Below are 22,615 nucleotides of genomic sequence, written 5' to 3'. Positions count from 1 at the left end.
AATCCGCAGTCGGCGCCATCCGCTGCAGCCAATCAGGACAGCTTTCGGGAGAAGCGGCCAATGCGAGGCAGGTTCCGGGAAGCAGCCAGTCAGAGAAGGGGGCGGGAACTCTTCATTCGGTGTTCCGTTTCCATCCCGTGAGGCGGGTGTGAGGGGGTTTCCATGGAAACCGATAGCTCTATGAGGTGTCGGCGTGCCCGTTTGTCAGACTGGGACAATTTTTGAACTTTTTTATTTTTTAAAAAAGGAACCCTTCTGCACAGGAGTGCTAACCTGAATAAAATATTGTGTGTGTTATCACTGTGGAAAATCTAATAATTTTTTTTTTAAATGAATAAAATATTGTGGGGGCCCAGCTAAGCCCCGCCCCGTATAATCGATCGTATTATGCTGTGCTACACACACTATTTGAATGGGAATGCCCATCAACTTTGTGGGGGCCTGATCCCCTCAAATATTTTATTGTTGGGGGTACACGACACCTAGGTGGTGGCTCCTATGCGTCTGCATGTAATGTAGTTAAGTCGATACAGCGTGAGACCCTAAATCTCAGGGTTGTGGGTTCTAGACGCACGTAGGGCAAAAAAGGTTCCTGCATTGTAGGGGGCTGGACTAGATAACCCTCGGGGACTCTCTACAATTATATATATGAGGCTTTTGAATGAAACCAAACCCAAGTGGATGTCCCCCGAGGGAGCAGTGCTGTAGCAGAATGACATCCGGTGGGATGGAGGAATCAGTGTAGGAGTCTTAAGGTGGGAGTGAAGTTGAAAAACGAACCTCCAGAGAAACAGGGCGAACCCAGTGTTTGTTAAAACAATCTTGGTGCCTTATATGGCATTTATATTTGTTTTTGCTCTGGTTTAGTATTAGGCTCACCCCCCCTTCATTGTACTAATATGTGTTTGTGGAGAAGTAGTATTTATAAAGTAATTGGGACCAGTAGGGGAGGCTTTTAATACAATTAAACATGGCATCCAGCCATGTCTTAGTGGGATAGGCCTTGGAGGCAGTGGTATCACTATGAATTAAAAGCAGCAAGGAAAGGAGTCTAGTTCAAATGAAGGTTATCACCGATATTTCTTCATATATTTCCTAAAGAATGATGCAAACCTGACCACCAAACCATGTTAATTTGCAGCTAAGTGTTGAATCTAATGATGCCCATCCACAAACATCCTCTTCTGCCCGCATATTTATTTAATCTTTTATTCTTACACAAGAAGGTCTTCATTGGACTGTACTGCATTTTGCACAATTAACCTATAAAGAAAGTGTCTATACTTCATAGGGTCTTATTTATGGCTAACACACATGACCGTTTCTGAAGTGTGGGACTATAGGAACATATGCACTGGACCATTTCCCTTTTCCCCATTCCAGCGTTGCTTTTCCTAGCTGAATCTTCACAAAAACAAAGTAGCAAATAAATTCCCATGATTTTCAGGTAGAAAAGAAGGCTGGATAGTTACTGAGCAGCTTAGCGTAGTTTATTTTCATCAGGTGCAATTATATTTGAAAAATTATCAGAATGGTTATTCACACAGAAAAAATATTTGTAGCTGGGTAGATGTATTGATTTAGTTCAGAAAATAACAGTTGGACTAATGTGTCTATAAAGATTACTTATTAATTTTTAAAGAGACAGTGTTTACAAATCCAAACTAAATGCAAACTATCCCAATACATTCTTTCATCCACTCTGATAGCACTTTCTTTATCAGCTTATGGCTGGAGGAACCTTTTTCTGCTTTATACTTATCTACTATGTGGCATTCATTCTTTTGCCAGCATTAACTACCAGAGGCAATAAGATTCGGGAACATTTTCATTGAATCTGTTACACTGATGGAAACCTGTTTAAAAAAATAAATACTACGCAGTCAATCTCCAAACAGTTTCCATTCCCACAAACTTGTTTAAGCTTCTGCCCCACTAGTTGCTTGTCAATCTTTATATTTCACTTCCCCATAACTACCAGGTTCATCAGCTAAACATTTGACATGAATAGTACTGAGCCTCCTGGTCAGAATATCTCCTAAAACACAAAACAATCATTTTGTAAAACAAAATGAACCCCAACCCAAAATGAACACTGAGAAAACAGGTCATAATATTTACTGTATACTATTTTTTTGGTGTTTTATATTCTTGGTTACAATCTGGAGTATCAAAGTTCCATGATCAAATACATAGATAGAAAACCAAAAACTTAATCAGATAAAATCAACATATTATGATTAGAGACAAGCAAATAGATGATGATGCCATATTTCTGTTAGTCTGACTAGATATGAGGTGGGGAAACAACAGTGATGCCAATCGCAATCTCTTCAATATGCAGCAGCTTCTTCGTGGCAAAATCCCAGTCTTTCCCCAGATCAAGACGCTGGCAAATTGCTGGAAATTCTCGTTCAGTTCTCCTTGCCCACTCAACTGCTTTCTTTACAGGTTCAAATGCCCTGTGAACAGCGGAGAAAGGAATGAATGAAATGATCCTGTCGAAATGAAACAGCAACTTGACCATAGCGTCAAGAGGGAAAAGACTTGTTCTGCTGCCCATAGAGGACAGGACTCTATCTCATGGGCCCTGTGACTACAATTGCATAGATTCTGGCTCCACATTAGGAAAAACCTATTAAGAGACCAGTCTGAAAATGGAACCAATTGCCTAGTTGGCAGATTTTCCTTGGCAGAGGTTTTCAATTAGAGGTTGGATGCTCTAGCTCTGGATTCTTCACATCAAGGAGGGGGTTGAACTAGATGGCCTAGAAGACTCCCACCAACTTTACCAATTCTTCCTTCATTAAAACAAAGAGGGCATCTGAAATCAACATTGTACAGATTTGTACGCATGAAGGGCCATGGGCTCGGTGGTAGCAAAACACATGCCTTGCATGCAAAAGATCCCAGGTTTGATGCCTCACATCTCCAAATACAGCTGGAAAAGATTTCTGACAAACTCTGAAAAGCTCCTTCTCAATCAGCTTAGAAAATACTGAGCTAGATGGACCAATGATCTGATCTGTGTAAGGCAGCTACTGACATTCCTAAGCCTCTTTTATTCCAGTGAAACAAAAGAAAAAAAATCCTTCCAGTAGCACCTTAGAGACCAACTAAGTTTGTTATTGGTATGGGCTTTCGTGTGCACGCACACTTCTTCAGATACACACTACGCACGAAAGCTCATACCAATAACAAACTTAGTTGGTCTCTAAGGTGCTACTGGAAGGAATTTTTTCTTTTGTTTCGACTACGGCTACCTACCTGTAACTTATCCCAGTGAGATTTATGTGGATGTTTTCAATGGATTGCGAGTACCCTTACATATCTATACCACAAACTAATTACAACAAACTGTAATTCAGGAAAACCTAAGGAAAAAAAACTTGCTACAGCCCCCCCAACGATACAGGGGATGGGTATCTGTTGGGGGTTGGTGTCATTCATTCTCAGAAAGCAAGAACATTCTGTGTTGCTGTTATCTGTGAGAAGCTAGTTTCCAGAAGCTGCTAGCTTGGACAGCTACAAGGTCAAAGAAGAAGGTAATCTGGGCATGTGCAGCTTCTGGGGAGTGACGGTGAGAACTCTTTTAAGGAGTCTGATCTTAGCCATCAAACTGACTGGATGTAATGAGACCTCTGCCTGGAGAGGCAGAAGCAATGAACTCTTTGTAAATAGGGTTTGTAACGTTCATGCTTTTTATGATTGCCAGCAAAACTACTTTTCTGACTGAAGCTGGAAATCTGTGATTTATTTGCATCTTCTCTCTCTGAGCTCAGCCTGGGTATCCTTCACACTGGAAAGCTACGTTTCTCTGCTAATTGGGCCAGCTATGTGGGAAGCGCCGCTGGTCCCATTTTGAAGTTTTTACAATGGTGTCAACCCAGGTAGAAGGTTTATCTCTAAAGTTTGCATTTGAAATGGATTTAGTTACAGACTAGGTGGTTACAACCTCTTGATGAACTTAGGTAAAGGTAAAGGGGCCCCTGACCATTAGGTCCAGTCATGACCGACTCTGGGGTTGCGGCGCTCATCTCGCTCTATAGGCCAGCATGACTAAGCCGCTTCTGGCGAACCAGAGCAGCGCACGGAAACGCCGTTTACCTTCCCACCGGAGTGGTACCTATTTATCTACTTGCACTTTGACATGCTTTCGAACTGCTAGGTTGGCAGGAGCAGGGACCGAGCAACGGGAGCTCACCCTGCCGCGGGGATTCAAACCGCCCACCTTCTGATCGACAAGTCCTAGGCTCTGTGGTTTAACCACAGTGCCACCCGTGTCCCCTTGATGAACTTAGCCTTCTCCTAATGTTGGACATGGTAAGTCCTCTTTTCCAAAGCTTAAAGTTTCATATTAAACAATTTATTATTATTTGAAATTCAAGTTACTGTTTAAGCTGCACTCAGGTGTCACCCGCTTTGAGTCTCATATCCTGAAACATCCCCCTGAATATGTGTTTTACAACCAGAGGAGGGCAAATGGCAAATGGAGCACCAATCTGCCTGCCCTCAGCCAGTCGCCACCTTTCCTGCTTTACTTAAAGGCAGTCAGAGTCAATAGTACAGGATACATTTCTGGTCTCCCTGACTTCCACCTACAAGTCTCAATGGTCCCCAGCCCCCCGTGTTTACAACCTCAGTTTGCTTTGACTCAAGGAAGTCCTAGTACTACGGATTAATGCCTACAACTGATTTAAACGCTTTAGCTTTTAGAGAAGAGTTGCCTGAAATGTTAAGTCTGCTTACAAAACGTACCACGATGGGGGAGAGTCATTCAGTGTTGTTAAAGATCTGAAGACGAGGCCTTCCAGTTGCTTGAAACGTATAACCTGTAGCACCAGAAGTGTAGCAATCAACCGCAACAGCTTCTCTTTTCCTTTGGGGCCTGGATGAATAGAAACAAGCAGTAGCATTTAACTGTCTATGTTTCATATTGAAGGATTAATTCTTAAAAGTACTCCTAACTAAAGTGTCAGTGCTGTTGTCAAGCAGACTGGTGGTACCCTGAATATCTAAAACTTGAGTATCAAAAGATTTTCCCCCTAAGAATGCATGGATTCCCTCTGCCAGTTTGCATTTCTTAGTACAGAAAGTATTGATCTGATGTGTAGAGATATTTCCTATTCTAATTAATTCAAGAGGGTTCTGGAAGCTTCCCTGTATGAAAGAAACAAGCAGAAAATTCATGATATTTGGGTTATTCCTTCAGAGCAGCTGAGTACAGCTGGCGTAAACTGGTTCTGTTATCTCTTTCAGTCAAGGTCATGCTGACTATAATAACAAGGCCAGAAGGAGCCTGTGTTTCTCTCTCTATCTCTCTTCCTTCTGGTGTGGCGTTCTGTACATAATATGCTTAGTGTGGAGGTTTAGTCTTATTATAAGTCATTGTAAGTTTAAGTTAAGTCTGCTGCAACTGGATTTCTTATGGACAGTGCCAATCCTAATCCTGAATGTATTGGATTTGTGACCATTATGCTCATTTGCCTTCAGTAGCAGTAAAGTTCTGCTGGATGAAATATAATTGCCTCTGGTCTATTTTTGGGGAATCACGCAACAGGTTTAAGTTTTTACTCTGCAAACTATACATTGGGAGTTCTGCTCTGGATCATCTTGAGTAGAATTCCATGACACCCTCACTCCCAAATCCATTCCATTGAGCTTTTATTATACAGTGGTGCCCCGCAAGACGAATGCCTCGCAAGATGGAAAACCCGCAAGACGAAAGGGTTTTCTGTTTGCAGACGTGTTTCGCAGGACGAATTTCCCTATGGGTTTGCTTCGCAAGACGAAAAATGACGAAAAAATTTGAATTTTTTTTTTTGCTCCAAAACCCCTTATTTTGAATCGCTAAGCTGCTAAAAGCATTTTAGCAGCAAAACCGCTAATCCCCCACCCCTTAAAAAGCCGTTTTTAGCCCTTAAATCGCCAATAGCGCTAATAGCGCTACTCCGTCAATGGGCTTGCTTCGCTGTAAATAGTACTTGTGAAAACCAGAATATCTAATTATATTAAAAAATAATTTGATTCCCACTGGATCATTTACTGTTGTTGAGTGGCAGGCCCACAGTTTGCTCATCTTGCCCTGCTGCAGAAGCGGAACTAAGTCTGTATACAGCCATAAAGCAAACAACAGCAATAACCTTTTTCTTTTTTGTTCATGAGAACTTTTGTAGGACAGTTGTGAGTGTGCCAGCATGCCACAAAAACCGCTCTGGGTAGCTGTATAAATACTATGCCTAGGTTCCACTGAAAACAATAGGCTTTAAGTTAGTCATTACCGACTTTTCACAATGCTTTCAGTGGGAATAAGCATTTCAGAAGTTCGAGCACACTGTATAAAGGAAGTAAAATGGGATTTACCAAGTGAATTAATTCCCTTTTTTGCAAGTGAAACGTTGACAAAATAATCCACATCGAAATCCAGAAGAGTCCCAAGCTCAGGGATCAGCTGCCAAAAACCATCCTGGAAAACACATTCATAGAAAATAAAATGGGGGAAGAGGAGAATTGTTGTGTGAAAGCTATTCTTTTCTTTTTTTTAAGGAAAATAAACACATGTAATGAATGGCTCTATAAAAAAAAAGAAAGCAGGCAGCCTCTTCAACACAGGTGAGGCACAAATGGGCAAAAAAGGTAAGGTTTCTCATGTAACAGAAGTGGAAAATTTGTCTTCTGGATAGGGCTGCCTTTCCCTGGGGGTAATCTGTTTAAGGCTGCACGCCAAGAGTGGGCAGGGCCAGAACCAGAAATGGGGTGGGATGCCCCTTTTCTGTTTTTGCTTTCTCCCTGTTTTTGCCTTTCTTTCCATCTGCATGAAATTAGGCCAAATATTGTGTGCAGCCCTCAGGGTTTAGGTTGCCCACCTCAGTCATTAACATACAAAGAGACCCAAAGTTTCCTCCCTGGCTATACTTTGTGTTTTCTGTGAGATCTTACTCTGAATTTCTTTCTGTTATTCTATGCTATGTTTAATTTTCATTTTAATGTCTAATTTGCTTGACGCCCGAAGAACCTGTGTATTGAGGAATCTAGGATATGCAAATACATAAATAAAATTCTGCTTCATTTAGGAATTTCTATACCACCCCATCAATGGTATCCTCTCTGGGCAGCTCACAAATGTAAATCAATAAAATATAAAGATAATCATAAAGCTGCAACAACAAACTCTATTTGTCAAAATGTCCCTTCCCCACAGTATCAGAGGGATAGGCCCTCTGTTTCTGCAAAATAATGGTAGAGTCATGGGCGTAACCAGGATTTTTTGGGGGGGGCAGGACTTTTGTTAGGGGGGCAGAACCGACGTGATTGGTCAGTTAGTTAAGTACTTCTATTGTTTTACTTTATCTGGGGGGGCAACTGCCCCCTTTGCTCCTCCTGGCTACACCCAAGGGTAAGCTCCATTTGTCTGTTTCCCCCCCCCCTCTTTTCTTGCAACAGCTAGAGGAAAAAAAGAAGGTACATACCTGATTCTGGAGTTTAAAGAGTTGAGGCCAGGATACAACCCTTAGTGGCTTCTGTGCAGGAAATGATTGACCCTTTTTCATTTTGTGCATCTCCAGGAGAGTATCCTTTAAAGAGAGAGACAGACAACAGTGTAGAGTGAAAAATATCCCCCAGAGCTAGTCCTCAAGGGATGTGAAGAATCACAACCTAACCCAGCACATCTAAAAGCCCTGCTCTCTAAGGCTAGGTGCTCCATCAAAAATAGTAGTATAGGCTAGAGAAGCAATAAGAACAGATAAGCATACACACACACACACAATCACCCAACCTTCACCAGAATGTCCCAGGGTGGATTACAATTAACATACAGTTTTAAAAATAGTTAAAGACATCTTACCCCCTGCAAGCTATAGTGCATCTTGTGAGAAGCCTAAGAGGTTACCTTTGAGCGCTGCATTTCTGGCACTCTGCGAAGAGGGCTGACCGAATCCTGTGCACTTCCTTGCGCAAATGCTTTTCCATGTCCTAGAGAAAGCTTAAGAGGAGCAAACACTCTTTTAGGTGGAAGCGCTGGAAGTGGAAACGGATCCTTCTGTTGAAGCATATCAAATTTCCTCAAGCTAAAGCTTTGGGGGATTGCCTGTGAATCAAACGGACCAGTTGCGGGTGATCCAAAAGTAGAACCAAACGGACCAGTTGCAGGTGATCCAAAAATAGAACCAAACGGACCAGTTGCAGGTGATCCCGAAGCAAGCATGTTGAGGCTGCCTCTAGGCAGAGGAGGTGGTGGAGCAGCAGTGGTGCTTATCGGAGCTTGGGGAATTGCCTGTGAACCAAAACTGGGACAGGAAGTAGAACCAAACAGACCAGCTGCAGATGACCCAAAAGCCAACGTGTTGGGGATGCCTCCAGTCAGAGGCGGCAGTGGTGAAGCAGTGCTTATCGGAGCTTGGGGGACTGCTTGTGAACCAAACTGAGCAGCTGCAGGTAATCCAAAAGCAGGTGAGCCAAAAGCAGAACCATACAGACCAGTTGCAGGTGATCCAAACTTGTGGATGTCCCCATATCGAGGACTAGGAGGCGGTGGAGGAAGGGCGCTTATCGGAGCACTATTTTGGATTCCAAAACCGAAGCCTAAGGAGCTACCCTCAAGCTTGCTGCCAGCAACAGGAGGAGAAGGCACCTATGGGGTAAAAGTTGTTATTTTAGACTCAGATTTGGTTCACACACATTCTGCTTTTCCTACATTAACTTCCACAGCCTTGAAAAATCTGCTTCTGAAACCCTTCACACAAACTCTTGTAATGTTAAGGTATGCCTCCCACCAAGTTGTACAACTGATTAAAAAAAATCCCTGGAATGTCTGCCTTGGGAGAACTTCCTCAAAGGACCTTTTTGAATTGTTGAGAGATTGCTGTCTAATGGGATTGCATGGCAGTAGGGGTGTCTAACCAGTGGCTACGAGATATCAGTAGACTCCCACCACCCAGCATGGTAAACAGTCAAAAATGATGGGACTTGTAGCACAGCAACATCTGGAGGGCCATGTACAAGCCACCCTTGCCTTGGAGTATTCCCCGATCATAACTTGGGATTTAACAGAAGAATGTTAGCATTTCCTAGTGGTTCAGCATCTTTACAAGAGTGAATTGTGAGAAGATAGTTTCTTAATCCTTCTTGAATGTTTGGGGTGGGAAAAGCAACCATTGCTTGGAAAAGGGGCACACCCAACAGAGTATGTGTGTGTGTGTTTATGCATAACGGAAAGCTTTGCAAGGGGAAGAAGCAGAGTTAGCTGTGATCTGAAGGCAATTGGTGGTATCTCTCTCTGGGGACTGGATGTGAAGGGGTAGATCAGCTGCATGGCAGGACAGCATATACCAGTTGCCTCCACTTGTGCGCTCCACTTCTATATTTGTAAACAATCCAAATATTACAAAAATGCTGTAGGTATCCAAATAGCACGGCTGCCCCTGGAATTTCTCGCTGCTTGGGAAAGCGGTGTGCATTCCACATATGATCAGACTAGGAGGCTTTCAGAATTACCCACAAATCAGAGCTGGCATTGGGACGAGATACGTCAGCTAACGGCAATGCAGCTGCCGAACAGTGAGGGGAGAGAAATCGGGAGGCTCTGTTCGTTAAGTTTACTAGAGAAGAAATGTCATCTGCTAATTCAGACATGATGTCAGGTATGGAAGTATCACTCAACTATGAAGAAAAATCCATTCATTTAGACTCAAATATGGTTCACACACGTTATAAGGGATGCGGGTGGCACTCTGGTCTAAACCACTGAGCCTCTTGGGCTTGCTGATCAGAAGGTTGGCGGTTTGAATCTGCACAACGGGGTGAGCTCCTGTTGCTCTGTCCCAGCTCCTGCCTACCTAGCAGTTCGAAAGCGCGCGAGTGAGCATAGATAAATAGGTACCGCTGCAGCGGGAAGGTAAACGCCGTTTCCGTGCGCTCTAGCTTCCGTCATGGCACTCCATTCTGCCAGAAGCAGTTTAGTCATGCTGGCCACATGACCCAGAAAGCTGTCTGTGGACAAACGCTGACTCTCTCAGCCTGAAAGCGAGATTAGCACCGCAACCCCATAGTCGCCTTTGACTAGACTTAACTGTCCAGTGGTCCTTTAGCTTTAACTAATGACACATGTTATGTTTTCCCTAAATTATCATTCAAAACCCTTGAATATCTGTTTTTGAATCCCCTCAGTAGATGTGCCTCCCACTGAGTCATACAAGTGGTCAAAAAGTTCCTCAGAATTTTTGTCTGAAGAGAACTTCCTTAGAGAAATTTTAGAAACGCACACCAAATAATGTTAATATTTCTTGGAAGTTCAGCACAGCCAGTGGATGTGTCTTTTCTGAGAGCGCATTGTGAGGAAACAGTTTCTTGATCACCTTGGAATGTTTGAGATGGAGAAGCTATGAACGCCCAGAAACAACTTTGTGTGTGTGTGTGTGTGTGTGTGTGTGTGCGCGCGCGCGCATAAAGGAAAAAGGGAAGCAGTTTTTGGTATCTTTCTCTGGGGACTGGATGTGAAGGAGTGGATTGGCTGTGTGGCAGGCATACACATGCTGGCTGCCTCTGCTTTGGCTCTACTATATGTGTAAACAAACCAAGTATTACAAAAGTATTCTAAATGCCCAGTGCTCTCTTCCTCCAAAAAATGACACCTGTGTGTAGTAGTACTGACCCAGGGGAAGTGGTATGCTCTTAGAATATGCTAGGAGCTTTGGGGATTACCTTCAAGTCAGAACTGAAAAGACAACTGCTCATGCCACCTGTAAATTCCTCCAGCAGTGACATACTCAAATTCTCTGCCTCAGTAAGTGGAACTGCTTTCTTAGGTTGCTTCTTAAGAAATGACATCCGCAGTGGAGGAGCAGCTGACACATCTCTGCTCTCATCTTGAAATGCTTCAGGCACGTGGTCAGCCATGGAAAGCACAGACTTCTGCGGAGTAAAATTTATTCTTTTAGTCTCACAGCTGGGAAAACACACATTGTTTTTATATATCATTATTCACAATGCTTATAGAATCCCCCCCCCCCCAATTTTACGTTATAATGTATTCATGCATATGTTCTTCAGTGTAAATTACCGTATTTTTTGCTCTATAAGACTCACTTTTCCCCTCCTAAAAAGTAAGGGGAAATGTGCGTGCGTCTTATGGAGCAAATGCAGGCTGCACAGCTATCCCAGAAGCCAGAACAGCAAGAGGGATTGCTGCTTTCACTGCGCAGAGATCCCTCCTGTTCTGGCTTCTGAGATTCAGAATATTTTGTTTGTTTGTTTTCCTCCTCCAAAAACTAGGTGCGTCTTGTGGTCTGGTGCGTCTTATAGAGCGAAAAATACGGTACTTGCTGTTTGGTGACAAGCAACTAATAGGTTTAACAACAAGAACAGTAATCTATGATCTGTCGGAAAGAAACCTCCTTAAGAGGATTTATTCTGGAAATATAAACTATAGGCATCAAGCATTACAAATCATTTTTACTTAAAGGGGAAAAAAACTATACTAGATCTGTAGTCAACCTAAACTGTAAATAATATAATCTGGGACTAAGCACTGAGTACTTTTATTGCTTTAATGCTAGTGCCACAGGAAGTTACTGATTCGTTAATTGATCCCATTCAGCAAAGTTACTTCTAAGTAAACATGAATGGATCACAACAATGGAGGACGGCATTGTCGGATAATTAAGCTCTATACCAGAGCTTCCCAAACTTGGATCTCCAGCTGTTTTGGGACTACCTAGCAAGACTCAGTAGTCAGGGATTATGGGAACCGTAGTCTAAAAACAGCTGGAGACCTGAGTTTGAGAAACTCTGTTCTATACTGTGCTGTGTAGAGCTACCATTTTAATTCAAGCTGACTTAGTGAAAACCTTACTTCTGGGCTAGCATGGATAAAATCTGTGTCCCCCCCCAGAAATAACTACATCCTCACATGTATTTGTCTCCGCTGATACAGATAGGCTTCTTAGGAAACAGAGGCAGCTCCTATGTTCCAAATAGTTGTGTGTAGAACTTATGATTAACTGAAGCTTGCGAGTGTTTTCATGACACAGGTTTAACTGAAAAGTTTCATCTTGGAAAAAATGCTTTCTAGAAGTGAATCAATGAGGCCTTTGAGTTATGTTAGATTAGTTCTTAATCTTGTCTAATGAATACCAAGATTGTATCAATTATTACACTTATTAAAAGGGATTTTAATACTGAGTTCAATGGGACTCAAAGATCAGAATGTATAAGACTCCATCCTTAAATTTGTGCAATGAATTTAAAAAAAATCTCAAAGTGTGCAACAGCTCTAATTAAAATGGCTGACCAATAAACTGCTTCATGTTTTTTCTTGTATTTTTTGCACCAATGTACCTCAAGTTCCCTTACCATTTTTCTCCTTTTCTTTTTCATTTTCTTCACAAATTCTATTTCTTCCTTCTCAATAGCCACTTCTTCATAAACTCCAAGATCTTCTGCTAAATGAAAGTCAAGCATCGGCTATATATGGGTGGTGAGAGGTGGGGAGGTAGAATAGAAGAAAGCATAATTAGTAATGATTATTGTACTAGTAATAATAAGACATGTCAGGAGTATAGTTGGGATCAAGACTGTGATACACAGAGAAGGTTTTTTTTTAAAAAAAATACTCCCCCCCCCGCCCCGTACCATATCCCTGACGAAAAAAATGCCCTCAAATGTCAGTACAGTGGTACCTTGGTTCTCAAGCATAATCTATTCTGGGAGTCCATTCGACTCCCGAAACCGTTCAAAAACCACGGCATGGCTTCTGATTGGCTGCAGGAGTTTCCTGCAGTCAAGCGGAAGCCACGTCAGACATTTGGCTTCCGAAAAACGTTTGCAATCCGGAACACTTACTTCCGGGTTTGCAGGAGCCTATTTGTTCGGGAGCCAAGCCGTTTGACAACCAAGGTACCACTGTAAAAGTTTTCTTCCTCGAGCAAACAGCAATTTCTTGGGAGTGGGGCACAATTCCTCCCACAGTGTGTCCCCTTCCCCACCTTTGAAAAGGGTTGTGGGGGATGAAGAGCTCTTAGAATTTGAAATGCAGAACGGTGTCTTCAACCCAGCCAATGTAGTGCAACCTATATATTTTGGATCATAACTTTCCTCATCCCTGACCACTGGCCATGCTGACTGGGGCGGATGGGAGTTGAGAGTTCAAAACATCTGGAGGGCACCACATTGGCTACCACTGTTTTAATTTCACTAAATTACATTCCAATGTCTCAGTGTTCAAGACATTTGCAAAGGAAGATAAACAAAGGCAGAATAGGCAAATTAAACGGAATACTTCAGTTCGCTAAGTTAGTAAGCGGGAACTGACCCATCAGAAGCGCCTTCCCCACTGAAGTATAGCTCTTGTTTTCGTCTAATGAAATGTCAAGGTTGTATCGAAGTATAATTACACTTATTAATATGGATTTTAATACTGAGTTCAATGCAATTCACAGGTCAGGACATGTAAGAGTCCAACCTTAACCTCATACAATTAAGCAAAGGCAACAACCTTAATTAAAATGGCTGGCCAACATACAGTGCAGTTTCAAGTATTTTATCTTTTTGTCAACATACTTCACGGTCTATTACCTCCTCCTCAAAGCCTATTCCGTCCTCCTCAACGATGGAGGCTCTTGATGACTGGAACAAACACACACACACATATATATAGAGGTGGTGGGGAATGAGATAAAATAGGGAAGAAAGCAAGATTAGTAATAATGAAAAGTGCATTTTACCATGCCAAGGACCACAGACCACTTCATGAGATGCATAAAGTGGAATGCATGAAGGGAGAAGAGGATACATACAAAACTTAGGGACTTGCAAGGAGCCGTCTGTCCTTTTGACTGATATTCCATGTAGGGTAAGATGTCTACATCCATATTGGCTACAAGTTCCAAAACATCCAGAGTATCAGCAGTCTGGTCTTCATTTGTATCCTGAATATGGGAGTGGGGGGGGGGGGATGAATAAAAAGCACCACAAAACTAAGTATTAAAAAGCAAGGTTATAAATTACGTAAAATAATGTGCATGCTTCAAGATACAAAAATGAACACTGGAATTAATCTGAACTGGGATGGTGAAGTCCGAAGAAAAACATAGAAGCTTTAAGCCAGAGGTGGGGAACCTGTATACCTGAAGGAGCGTCTCCATTCCCATCGTTCAGCCTGGACATTGAGGTCCAACACTGAGGGCCTTCTGGCAGTTCCCTCACTGTGAGAAGTGAAGTTACAGGGAACCAGGCAGAGGGCCTTCTTGGTAGCGGTGCCTGCCCTGTGGAATGCCCTCCCACCAGATGTCAAGGAAATAAACAACTATCTGACTTTTAGAAGACATCTGAAGGCAGCCCTGTTTAGGGAAGTTTTAAATGTTTGATTCTATTTTAAATATTCTCTTGGTAGCTGTCCAGAGTGGCTGGGGAAACCCAGCCAGATGGGTGGGGTATAAATACGTTGTTGTTGTTGTTGAACTACCATACCTAACCATTGGCTATGCTGGATGAGCCTGGTGGAAGTTGGAGTCTAACAACATCTAGAGGGCCGCAGGTTAGCCACCCCTGCTTTAAGCAGATTCAGCATGTTCTCCATCATGTGCCGTTCTGCTTGGCTGTAGGAAGCCCCCTCAGGCAATGTTTTCTTCAGTTTGCATTGGTCCATGCGTAACCCAGAGTGGAGCTCCTTTCAGGTGAAGGATGCCTCCTCACCCCACAGATGATGCGACATGCAAGTTTGGTGTTTCACACTCAGGCATAAATGATGTGAGCAGTCCCTCTGTGCAATGGGATGGAGCAGCCAGTTTATTATGTTACATCATCATTTATTTATACCCTGCCCATCTGGCTGGGTTTCCCCAGCCACTCTGGGCGGTTCCCAACAGAATACTACAAACATGATAAAGCATCAAATATTAAAAACTTCCCTAAACAGGGCTGCCTTCAGGGCTGCCCACCACACCTTTGACGCACCATATGTTGCTGAACTATGGTCCCCATCAGCCACAGCAAGCATGGCCAATGGCAAGGGATTATGGGAGTTGTACTTTAACAATATCTGGAGGGCCTAAGGTTTCCCACACCTGTGTTACATCACCTGGCCTGCCCCAATTTTGCAATGTGTCCAAGCCATGAGATTAACAGTTATGCTACTTTGAACAATTGTTCAATGGCGAAATAATCATCTCAGTCAACAAGTAAAACTGGGTAACCAAGTACACTCCCCTGCTTGTTCTCCAGAATGGAGACCAGTTGAAAAGGCAATGCATTTTACAGCTGTTCTGAGGAAAACAATGCCAAGGGAGAGAGAGAAGGGTGAGCAGAGAAGCAGAAGGAAGAATAGAACAAAGATAAAGCTGTTTTGAAAAAAAGGGAAGAAAATAAGTGAAGGTGAAAAACAAGTGAAATAGCATCTTTAGATTCCAGGGAGAAAAATAGTATTTAGACTAGACACGAAGGTTTTCAAGAGATGAGATAAAAGAAAAGCACTGATTCTGGGGAAGGCTTGAAGGGGATCTGGGTGGAGTCTCCTGAGCAGGAGTATAAAAGGATTCATGGATTACATGACCCAAGTGGTAAAAGGATACAACCCATCTTTGGGTGCTTCTTCTTCCCAGCATCTTCTATACTTCTGGTGCTCGGTAATAATAAATTCAGTCATTAATATTAAGTCAATAAGAGAACTTGCCGATCAGAAGGTCGGCGGTTCAAATCCCTGTGACGGGGTGAGCTCCTGTTGCTTGGTCCCAGTTCCTGCCAACCTAGCAGTTCGAAAGCATGCCAGTGCAAGTAGATAAATAGGGACCGCTCTGGCGGGAAGGTAAATGGCATTTCCGTGCGCTGCTCTGGTTCGCCAGAAGTGGCTTAGTCATGCTGGCCACATGACCCAGAAGCCATACGCCAGCTCCCTCAGCCAATAAAGCGAGATGAGTGCTGCAACCCCAGAGTCGTCGGCGACTGGACCTAACAGTCAGGGTCCCTTTACCTTTAAGAGAACTGATGAAGTATGAACGGTGGGCCCAAGGATTAAGTGACAGCTCATGTGTACAAAGTACCTCAGTGAACACACGTACCCTTTTCTCAATTGCCACAAAACTTGTAAACTGGGTCACAATGGAGTTCTTCAGACTGAGCTCAATGATTTGGGACTTCAACAGCTGCTTCTTCATCTAAATAGGTAAGACACAGGCAGATTGTTATTTCAAAACAACACAGAGAGCTCTAATCAGCAGGTGAAGTATAGGGCTGAAAACAGTGAAGAGATGCTTCTTTAAATGGTGAACCAAATAAGCATTGGCAAACCACTCCCACAATAATAAGGTCAGTATGGCTATATTGTGGCTGTTGAAAAGAAAAGCTGACTACAAAAGCTGTGAGGTTTTATATTTGAGAGCATCTGTCTTGCTCCACATACAATGACCCCTAGTCCCCTCCCTGCCAGAAAGGGATTCCTTCCCTCCCCAAAGTGTAACTGAAAACAAAGCCGCATACTAATGCATTTATTCTTGCCCAGGGGCCGAAACAGGAACAGGGATTTCAGGTCCTGGGCAGAGCAATCCTATAACCACATGACACCGGGACCCCACATATCGTTGGAACTTCATATATGCCCATCTGAATCCATAGCACTGTACTGCTTTGACACATCATGGCTATGGATGTAAAAAGGCAGCAACTTCCATTCCAGCCAGTATCCACCACAATCAGTGCTGTTTCTGTTCCACTGCAGTTCCGTTTCCGTCAAATACTACGCTATTTGTCTTGCTATCCATTATTTAACGCAAGTTATGTAGGTTACAGAAAGCACGCAACTATTTTTATCAACTTGCACAATAATCTTTTCAAAGTAAATCTTATATTCTTTAGAACTGATATTTTTGTAATGTGCAGGTTTGTGTAGGTTTCATCAATTACAGTGCAATTCTATACACGCCTCTTCAGAAATAAGCCACGCTGCGTTCAATGGGATACGTATAATGTATATGATTGCGGCCCTAACCTCCTACAATTCATCAAAAGTCATATCTAAATGAGCAGCAGCTGTAACTAAAATGGCTGGCCAATAAATTGTTCCATGTTTTTCATGTTACTTTTTTTTTGGCAAGGTACCTCATGTTCTGTTTCATCTTCATCAAGAATCCCTTGTTCATAATCTCGAATGAAGGCTCTTGCAGCAAGTTTGTGCAGCATCTATACAGATTGGGCAGTGGGGAAGGAGGTGGGGCGGGGGGGGGGGAGAGAGAACCAAGAATTAGTAGCAGTAACAAAATACAGTATGTATATACAAAAAAACAAGTTTTTAAAATAATTATTACAATTTAAGCAACATTTAGGCTCCAATCCCATATGCACTTACCAGGTACTTAGACCCACTGACCTAAAAGGAAGTTATGAGTAGACATTTATAGGATTACTACGCCCAGTCAGGATCAATACCATGATACATTGGGAAGGGTTTTATTTTTTTAAGGAAAAAAACCCTTTTCCTCCTGTGCCAAAATTGCCCACAGGGGTCAATTGCAGTTTCCCTCCTAGAGCAAACGGCAGCTTTTGGGGGAGGGGCACAATTTATCCAACATTTCAGAGGGGAGACCTGATTCGATGACTTTGATTGGACAAACACACCTGTTTCTGCCACCTGCAATAATAATATTTATCTATCTAGATAGATAGGGACGCGGGTGGCGCTGTGGGTTAAACCACAGAGCCTAGGACTTGCCGATCAGAAGGTCGGCGGTTTGAATCCCCGGGGCGGGGTGCGCTCCCGTTGCTCAGTCCCTGCTCCTGCCAACCTAGCAGTTCGAAAGCACGTCAAAGTGCAAGTAGATAAATAGGTACCGCTCCGGCGGGAAGGTAAATGGCGTTTCCGTGCGCTGCTCTGGCTCGTCAGAAGCGGCTTAGTCATGCTGGCCACATGACCCGGAAGCTGTACGCCGGCTCCCTCAGCCAATAAAGCGAGATGAGCGTCGCAACCCCAGAGTCGGTCACGACTGGACCTAATGGTCAGGGGTCCCTTTACCTTTTTATCTATCTAGATGGCAGGATAGGGGTGTGTGAGAAGGAAGGCGGGTTGCACAACAGCAGCAGCCACGCATGGGAGTGAGGAGGGATAAACACTGAGAGGGGGAAAGTGGTGGTTTAAAACAACAGCTTCAAAATCCCTTATTCCGACTTATTTTAGACCCTGGTGTAGCTTATGAGAGAAGCATGAGCTCACCGTGCCCGTTGTCTTCTGCAGCTCAGTTGTGGACACCACAGTCTGCAGCTCTTTGTCGTCTATTAGCGCATTTAAAGTGGCCTGAAAGAAAGAAGAACAAGCAGAAATATTCCTTTTATTTTAATTAAATATGCTGAATATTCACTATTAAGGGTAACAGAATGTGCTGTGTTACTTTTGCATGCGAGTACGGTGACATAAATACAGCGTGCAGCATGATTGTTTAGTATCTCATAAAATGAATTACTGTTGTAGGTCTTAAGGACCACCTGACCCCTTATACCCTCCCCTATCACTGAGCCCCATGGCTCCAAAAGCCAGGCAGTCAGTGTTGCAGGTCCAAGACTATGCAACTCCCTCCTAGCCGAGATTAGACAGGCACCCTCAGGCACTAACACTTTCCTGTTTCCACAGGTGCTTTAAACTAATGTTTGGGTTTCTGCTTGGTTTTAGGATGGCCATTCATAGTTTTATTCTTCATACGGTTTCTTTTTAAGCACACCACCTAGAAATACTAATGATTCAGCGGCATATAGTGTGTGTTGGCATCCGCCTGCCTTGGGAGACAATGGAGGAGAAGTGCCTTTGGAGGTGGAGCCAAACTGTTGGAAGGTTACAGAGCCTGCTGTGGCTGTAGACACCGATAGGGGAGAGACATGTTTTGTTGCATCTGGGGAAGATGAAGGAGATGTTATTTCTGTCTGCAGTGATACAGAAAACATGTCTGCTCTCATCAGACTCCAGCAGACGACTCAACAAGCACTTCCTGTGCAGCTCATATTACACTCTGAGCTAATTCCGGTGCTGTCTGTTTCCCACAGACACTCCCAACATCACATGACTTTTCCAAGCAATCAGCTTGCAGCATCATTGCTTCAATATCGTAACAGGAGATGCCTTAAATAGCTAAATAATACATGCTGCATATAATATATAAATGGTGGTTGCTAAAATGGGCATATTTGTCCAGCTGTGAATTTAAGACTTAATCTTACAGGGGGGAAAGGGGAGTGTCCTTTTTAGATGATAACGTATCACTTGCATTAGCATGTGATGGATGGCCTTTGAGGTCTCTTCCAACTCTACAATTCCACTCTAAAATATGGCTGGGCCGCTCAGCTGTGTTTGAGGTGCCTCCTGTTCGTGCCAAGTGGACAACTGCCCCAAAGTTGTGCCTTACAGTGCAACTGCATTTGTCATGCTTACTACTGCTATAGTATTGTTTTGCCTGCTCCACAAATCTTAGCAAAGTCATTTTCACTTCAGCAGAAAGGGACTGTTCTGGATCTACCCTTCAGCTTGTTTGTCGTTCTTGCGTTTCTCCACTCTCACTTAAACTTTCCATGTGTGCCATTAGTTGGAAAAAAAATTCCAAAGCACTTGCATGGAGCTAAAAGCATTTACCAGTTGCTTGTACTACACAAGGTGGTGAGATTAGGTTGGCGACAAGCTTATTTACCTGAGTGCAGTGAGAGATGAATCCATAGATCAGAAGTCGGTCGTGATTGAAGAGAGACTGTATCTGAGCAGGTGCGTACATTAGCTCAGGTGCATCAAAATCAAACTGCTGCCATTTGATGGAAACGGCATTGCACCCCAAAGAAGACATTCTTGATGTTTGACTCTTCATCTGGATGCAGAGAAGGAAACAGAAAATTATTATTTGTTGCTTTCGTACAGGGTAAAAAAAAAGGACACAAGAATTATACAGCTACACAGTTTTTTTGTACGACACTTCATCAGGCAGACAGGGTGCAGGGATATGTTCACCTGAAATGCATGGCCTTTTGGCTTCCCTGTGCCCGAACCCCCCCCCCCCAACCTCCCCAAAATAAAAAAACCTATTCATGAAGCTGCCATCTGTGCATGTCCACTCATCTGCATATGTGCAATGGCTGCCTCAAATGTCCACACCATTCTTAAGTACAAAATGAACGCAGCTTTCGTTTTCCAGCCAGATTGAAGCTGGGTTGAGAAAGAATGCATTAAACAGCGGAATTTGTCAATAAACAACAGGCTTGTGGATTGTTTCTAATGTCATGTGAATGGGGGTCCAAAAATTAGCAGTGGGATGCGGAATAAGTAGCAATGTGAAGATACTTGTCACTGGAATACAGATGCACCCCATCCGGTTTCTCTGCGGGGGTAGAAATCTAAGCAAACTTTCCCTGTATAAATTGTCCTCTCAGAATAAAAAAGAAATGAGCACGGTATTTCTAGACTGGTTCACAGACAGCAGTGAATGTTGAAGCATTTGATATACTACAGACACAGGGACATTGGCCTCTTCTCTGAGCATGAAGAGCCTCAACAAGATTTCATATATTTTCCACATAAGCCACAGGTTCCCTCATCTCAACATCGCAGTAAAACAAAAAAATGAAAGCCTCCCCCAAATATTCCCACAGAGCATACGTGCCAGGTCCCAGAGGCCCTGGGTGCCATGGCTCCCACAACATTTTAAGTGAGGGGGCCGGGAACATGCAAAGTTTGGCGCAGCCGCATGCAAACACACCCCAGCGTGCGAGCTACATCATCACGCCGCTCCAGCGTGCACCCACTACATCACTGCACCCAGCTAGGGATGCGTGATGATGTAGTACACGTGTGGCAGGGGCGTGATGGTGTAGTGCACACACCACATGGCATGCATGCCCCCCCCCATAAGGGCACATGGCCCTGGGCACCCGAGGCAGAGGGGGGCAAGACAGCGCCACTGCCACAGAGGAAGCTTACGAAAGCAATCTCACAAAAGGAGCTGGCCCCTCTGTGACTACAGAAAAAAGGATATTAAAATGTACTTGCCTTTCTCTCCCAGTTATATTTGGATTTTGCATCAAAGTATTCAAAGGCTCCAGCTCCATACTGGGCTAAAGATCTCAGCATGTGACGATTTGCTGCGGGGCTAATGCAATTTGTAAAGGTTTAAGTTAATGGCCAGTTTGAATGAGATGTGGAATTTAAAAGGGTGGGGAAACTGCAGGAAAATATCAACCTGAACAAACAACACTGAATATTTTGCTTAGTATATCCTGGACATTCGAAGCAACTAACTCCCTGCTTGCACTGGGTTGCGTTCTGGGTCACTGCATGCATTGGCGGAGCAAGTGCAAACCTGCCCTGTACTGCCCCCTTCCAGGGCCAGAAACATTGTGCACATCAGCCATTGCACATGCCTTAGTCCCACTCAAAATGGTTGTTCCCTCTACTTCAATTGAACTACATACCTTAAATAATAAACCTTTGTCCTGCTTCTACCTGTAGCAGAAAGCTGGGCAAAGCTAGCCAAGAGATTTGGGAGGGCACATAGCTCAGCAGCTGAGGACATACTTTGCGTGTATAAGGAACAAGTATGAAGAGCACAGGTTCAGTCAAGCTAAGCTACCGTTGCTGCTCCTGGCTCGTAGTGCTTTGTCACTGCTAGCTGTGCTCCATGCCCCCACTCCCTGCCTTGCTCTGAGAAGAAGAGTTTGGATTTGATATCCCGCTTTATCACTACCTGAAGGAGTCTCAAAGTGGCTAACATTCTCCTGTCCCTTCCTCCCCCACAACAAACACTCTGTGAGGCTGAGAGACTTTAAAGAAGTGTGACTAGGCCAAGGTCACCCAGCAGCTGCATGTGGAGGAGTGGAGACGCAAACCCGGTTCACCAGATTATGAGTCTACAGCTCTTAACCACTACACCACATTGGCTCCCTCCAGAGAAACGGAGGGGTCCTTTCTCAGAAAGAGGCAAGTCTGGGAGGAGTGGCCCAGGAGGGAGCCTGTACCTCCATCACCCTTCCAGAGTAGTTGGACATGTTTTAAAATTATTAATGAAAATCCCTTTAAACCCAAGTTGTATTTAAAATACTCTAAGGCCTAAGATGCAAATTCACCACCCTCCAGCCCCTGCCAATAGCCTCATTTTGCCTAATGAGTAGGCCAGCTCTGTCTCCACTCAAAAGGATCTCAAGGAAAACGGATGGTCAGAATGAACAATACTGAGCTAGATAAACCAAGGCTTTGACTTAGGATATGAAAGCTTCATATTTTAGCTTCTAAGGGGGGTGGGTTTCCAAATAGTGCACTTGCACGCCCTCAGGTACAACCTGGTTTCTCCCCACAAGTTTACACTGCCAAGTGCTGCGGTGACAAACCATATTATCAATTTGCTTACATTATTGTCCCTTTATCTTAACATTGATACAAAATGCAATTATGACCCCAGATAATTATCCTTTACAAAAGAGAGCTCAAGGACACACATTTTAAAAAAATATGTGCAAACATTATAATAAAAAAAAATCAGATACCTGACTACTGGGCTGAGTGCTACTGATGCCCCAAGTCTGCCAACCAAAGCAAATGACTCACTCTACCATCCTAAAAGCCTGGCATATTAAATACACTTTGTAATTTTCCCAGAGCACAAAACAA

The 22,615-nt window shown here is 43.5% G+C and overlaps 1 protein-coding gene across 1 annotated transcript in view; it reads right to left on the bottom strand.

Moving 5' to 3' along the window:
• Positions 1 to 1,472: 1,472 nt before the first annotated feature.
• PARP4 (poly(ADP-ribose) polymerase family member 4) overlaps positions 1,473 to 22,615 on the bottom strand; it is a 49,985-nt gene continuing 28,842 nt past the window's right edge. The window contains exons 25-38 of the mRNA XM_083436037.1: positions 21,002 to 21,101; positions 19,656 to 19,826; positions 18,197 to 18,277; positions 17,089 to 17,169; positions 16,053 to 16,148; positions 13,794 to 13,925; positions 13,558 to 13,623; positions 12,352 to 12,462; positions 10,702 to 10,911; positions 7,892 to 8,632; positions 7,470 to 7,574; positions 6,364 to 6,466; positions 4,759 to 4,888; positions 1,473 to 2,462 (exon numbers count right to left, since the gene is read on the bottom strand). Coding sequence (XP_083292163.1) covers positions 2,288 to 2,462; positions 4,759 to 4,888; positions 6,364 to 6,466; positions 7,470 to 7,574; positions 7,892 to 8,632; positions 10,702 to 10,911; positions 12,352 to 12,462; positions 13,558 to 13,623; positions 13,794 to 13,925; positions 16,053 to 16,148; positions 17,089 to 17,169; positions 18,197 to 18,277; positions 19,656 to 19,826; positions 21,002 to 21,101 — 2,302 coding nt within the window. The 3' untranslated portion in view covers positions 1,473 to 2,287. The remainder of the gene's footprint in view (positions 2,463 to 4,758; positions 4,889 to 6,363; positions 6,467 to 7,469; positions 7,575 to 7,891; positions 8,633 to 10,701; positions 10,912 to 12,351; positions 12,463 to 13,557; positions 13,624 to 13,793; positions 13,926 to 16,052; positions 16,149 to 17,088; positions 17,170 to 18,196; positions 18,278 to 19,655; positions 19,827 to 21,001; positions 21,102 to 22,615) is intronic.

The sequence above is a fragment of the Podarcis tiliguerta genome, assembly GCF_965153285.1.
Source record: "Podarcis tiliguerta genome assembly, chromosome: 4".
NCBI lineage: Eukaryota > Metazoa > Chordata > Lepidosauria > Squamata > Lacertidae > Podarcis > Podarcis tiliguerta.
The sequence above is the reverse complement of the archived record's forward strand: the minus strand, read 5'-3'. Positions and strand labels throughout refer to the sequence as shown.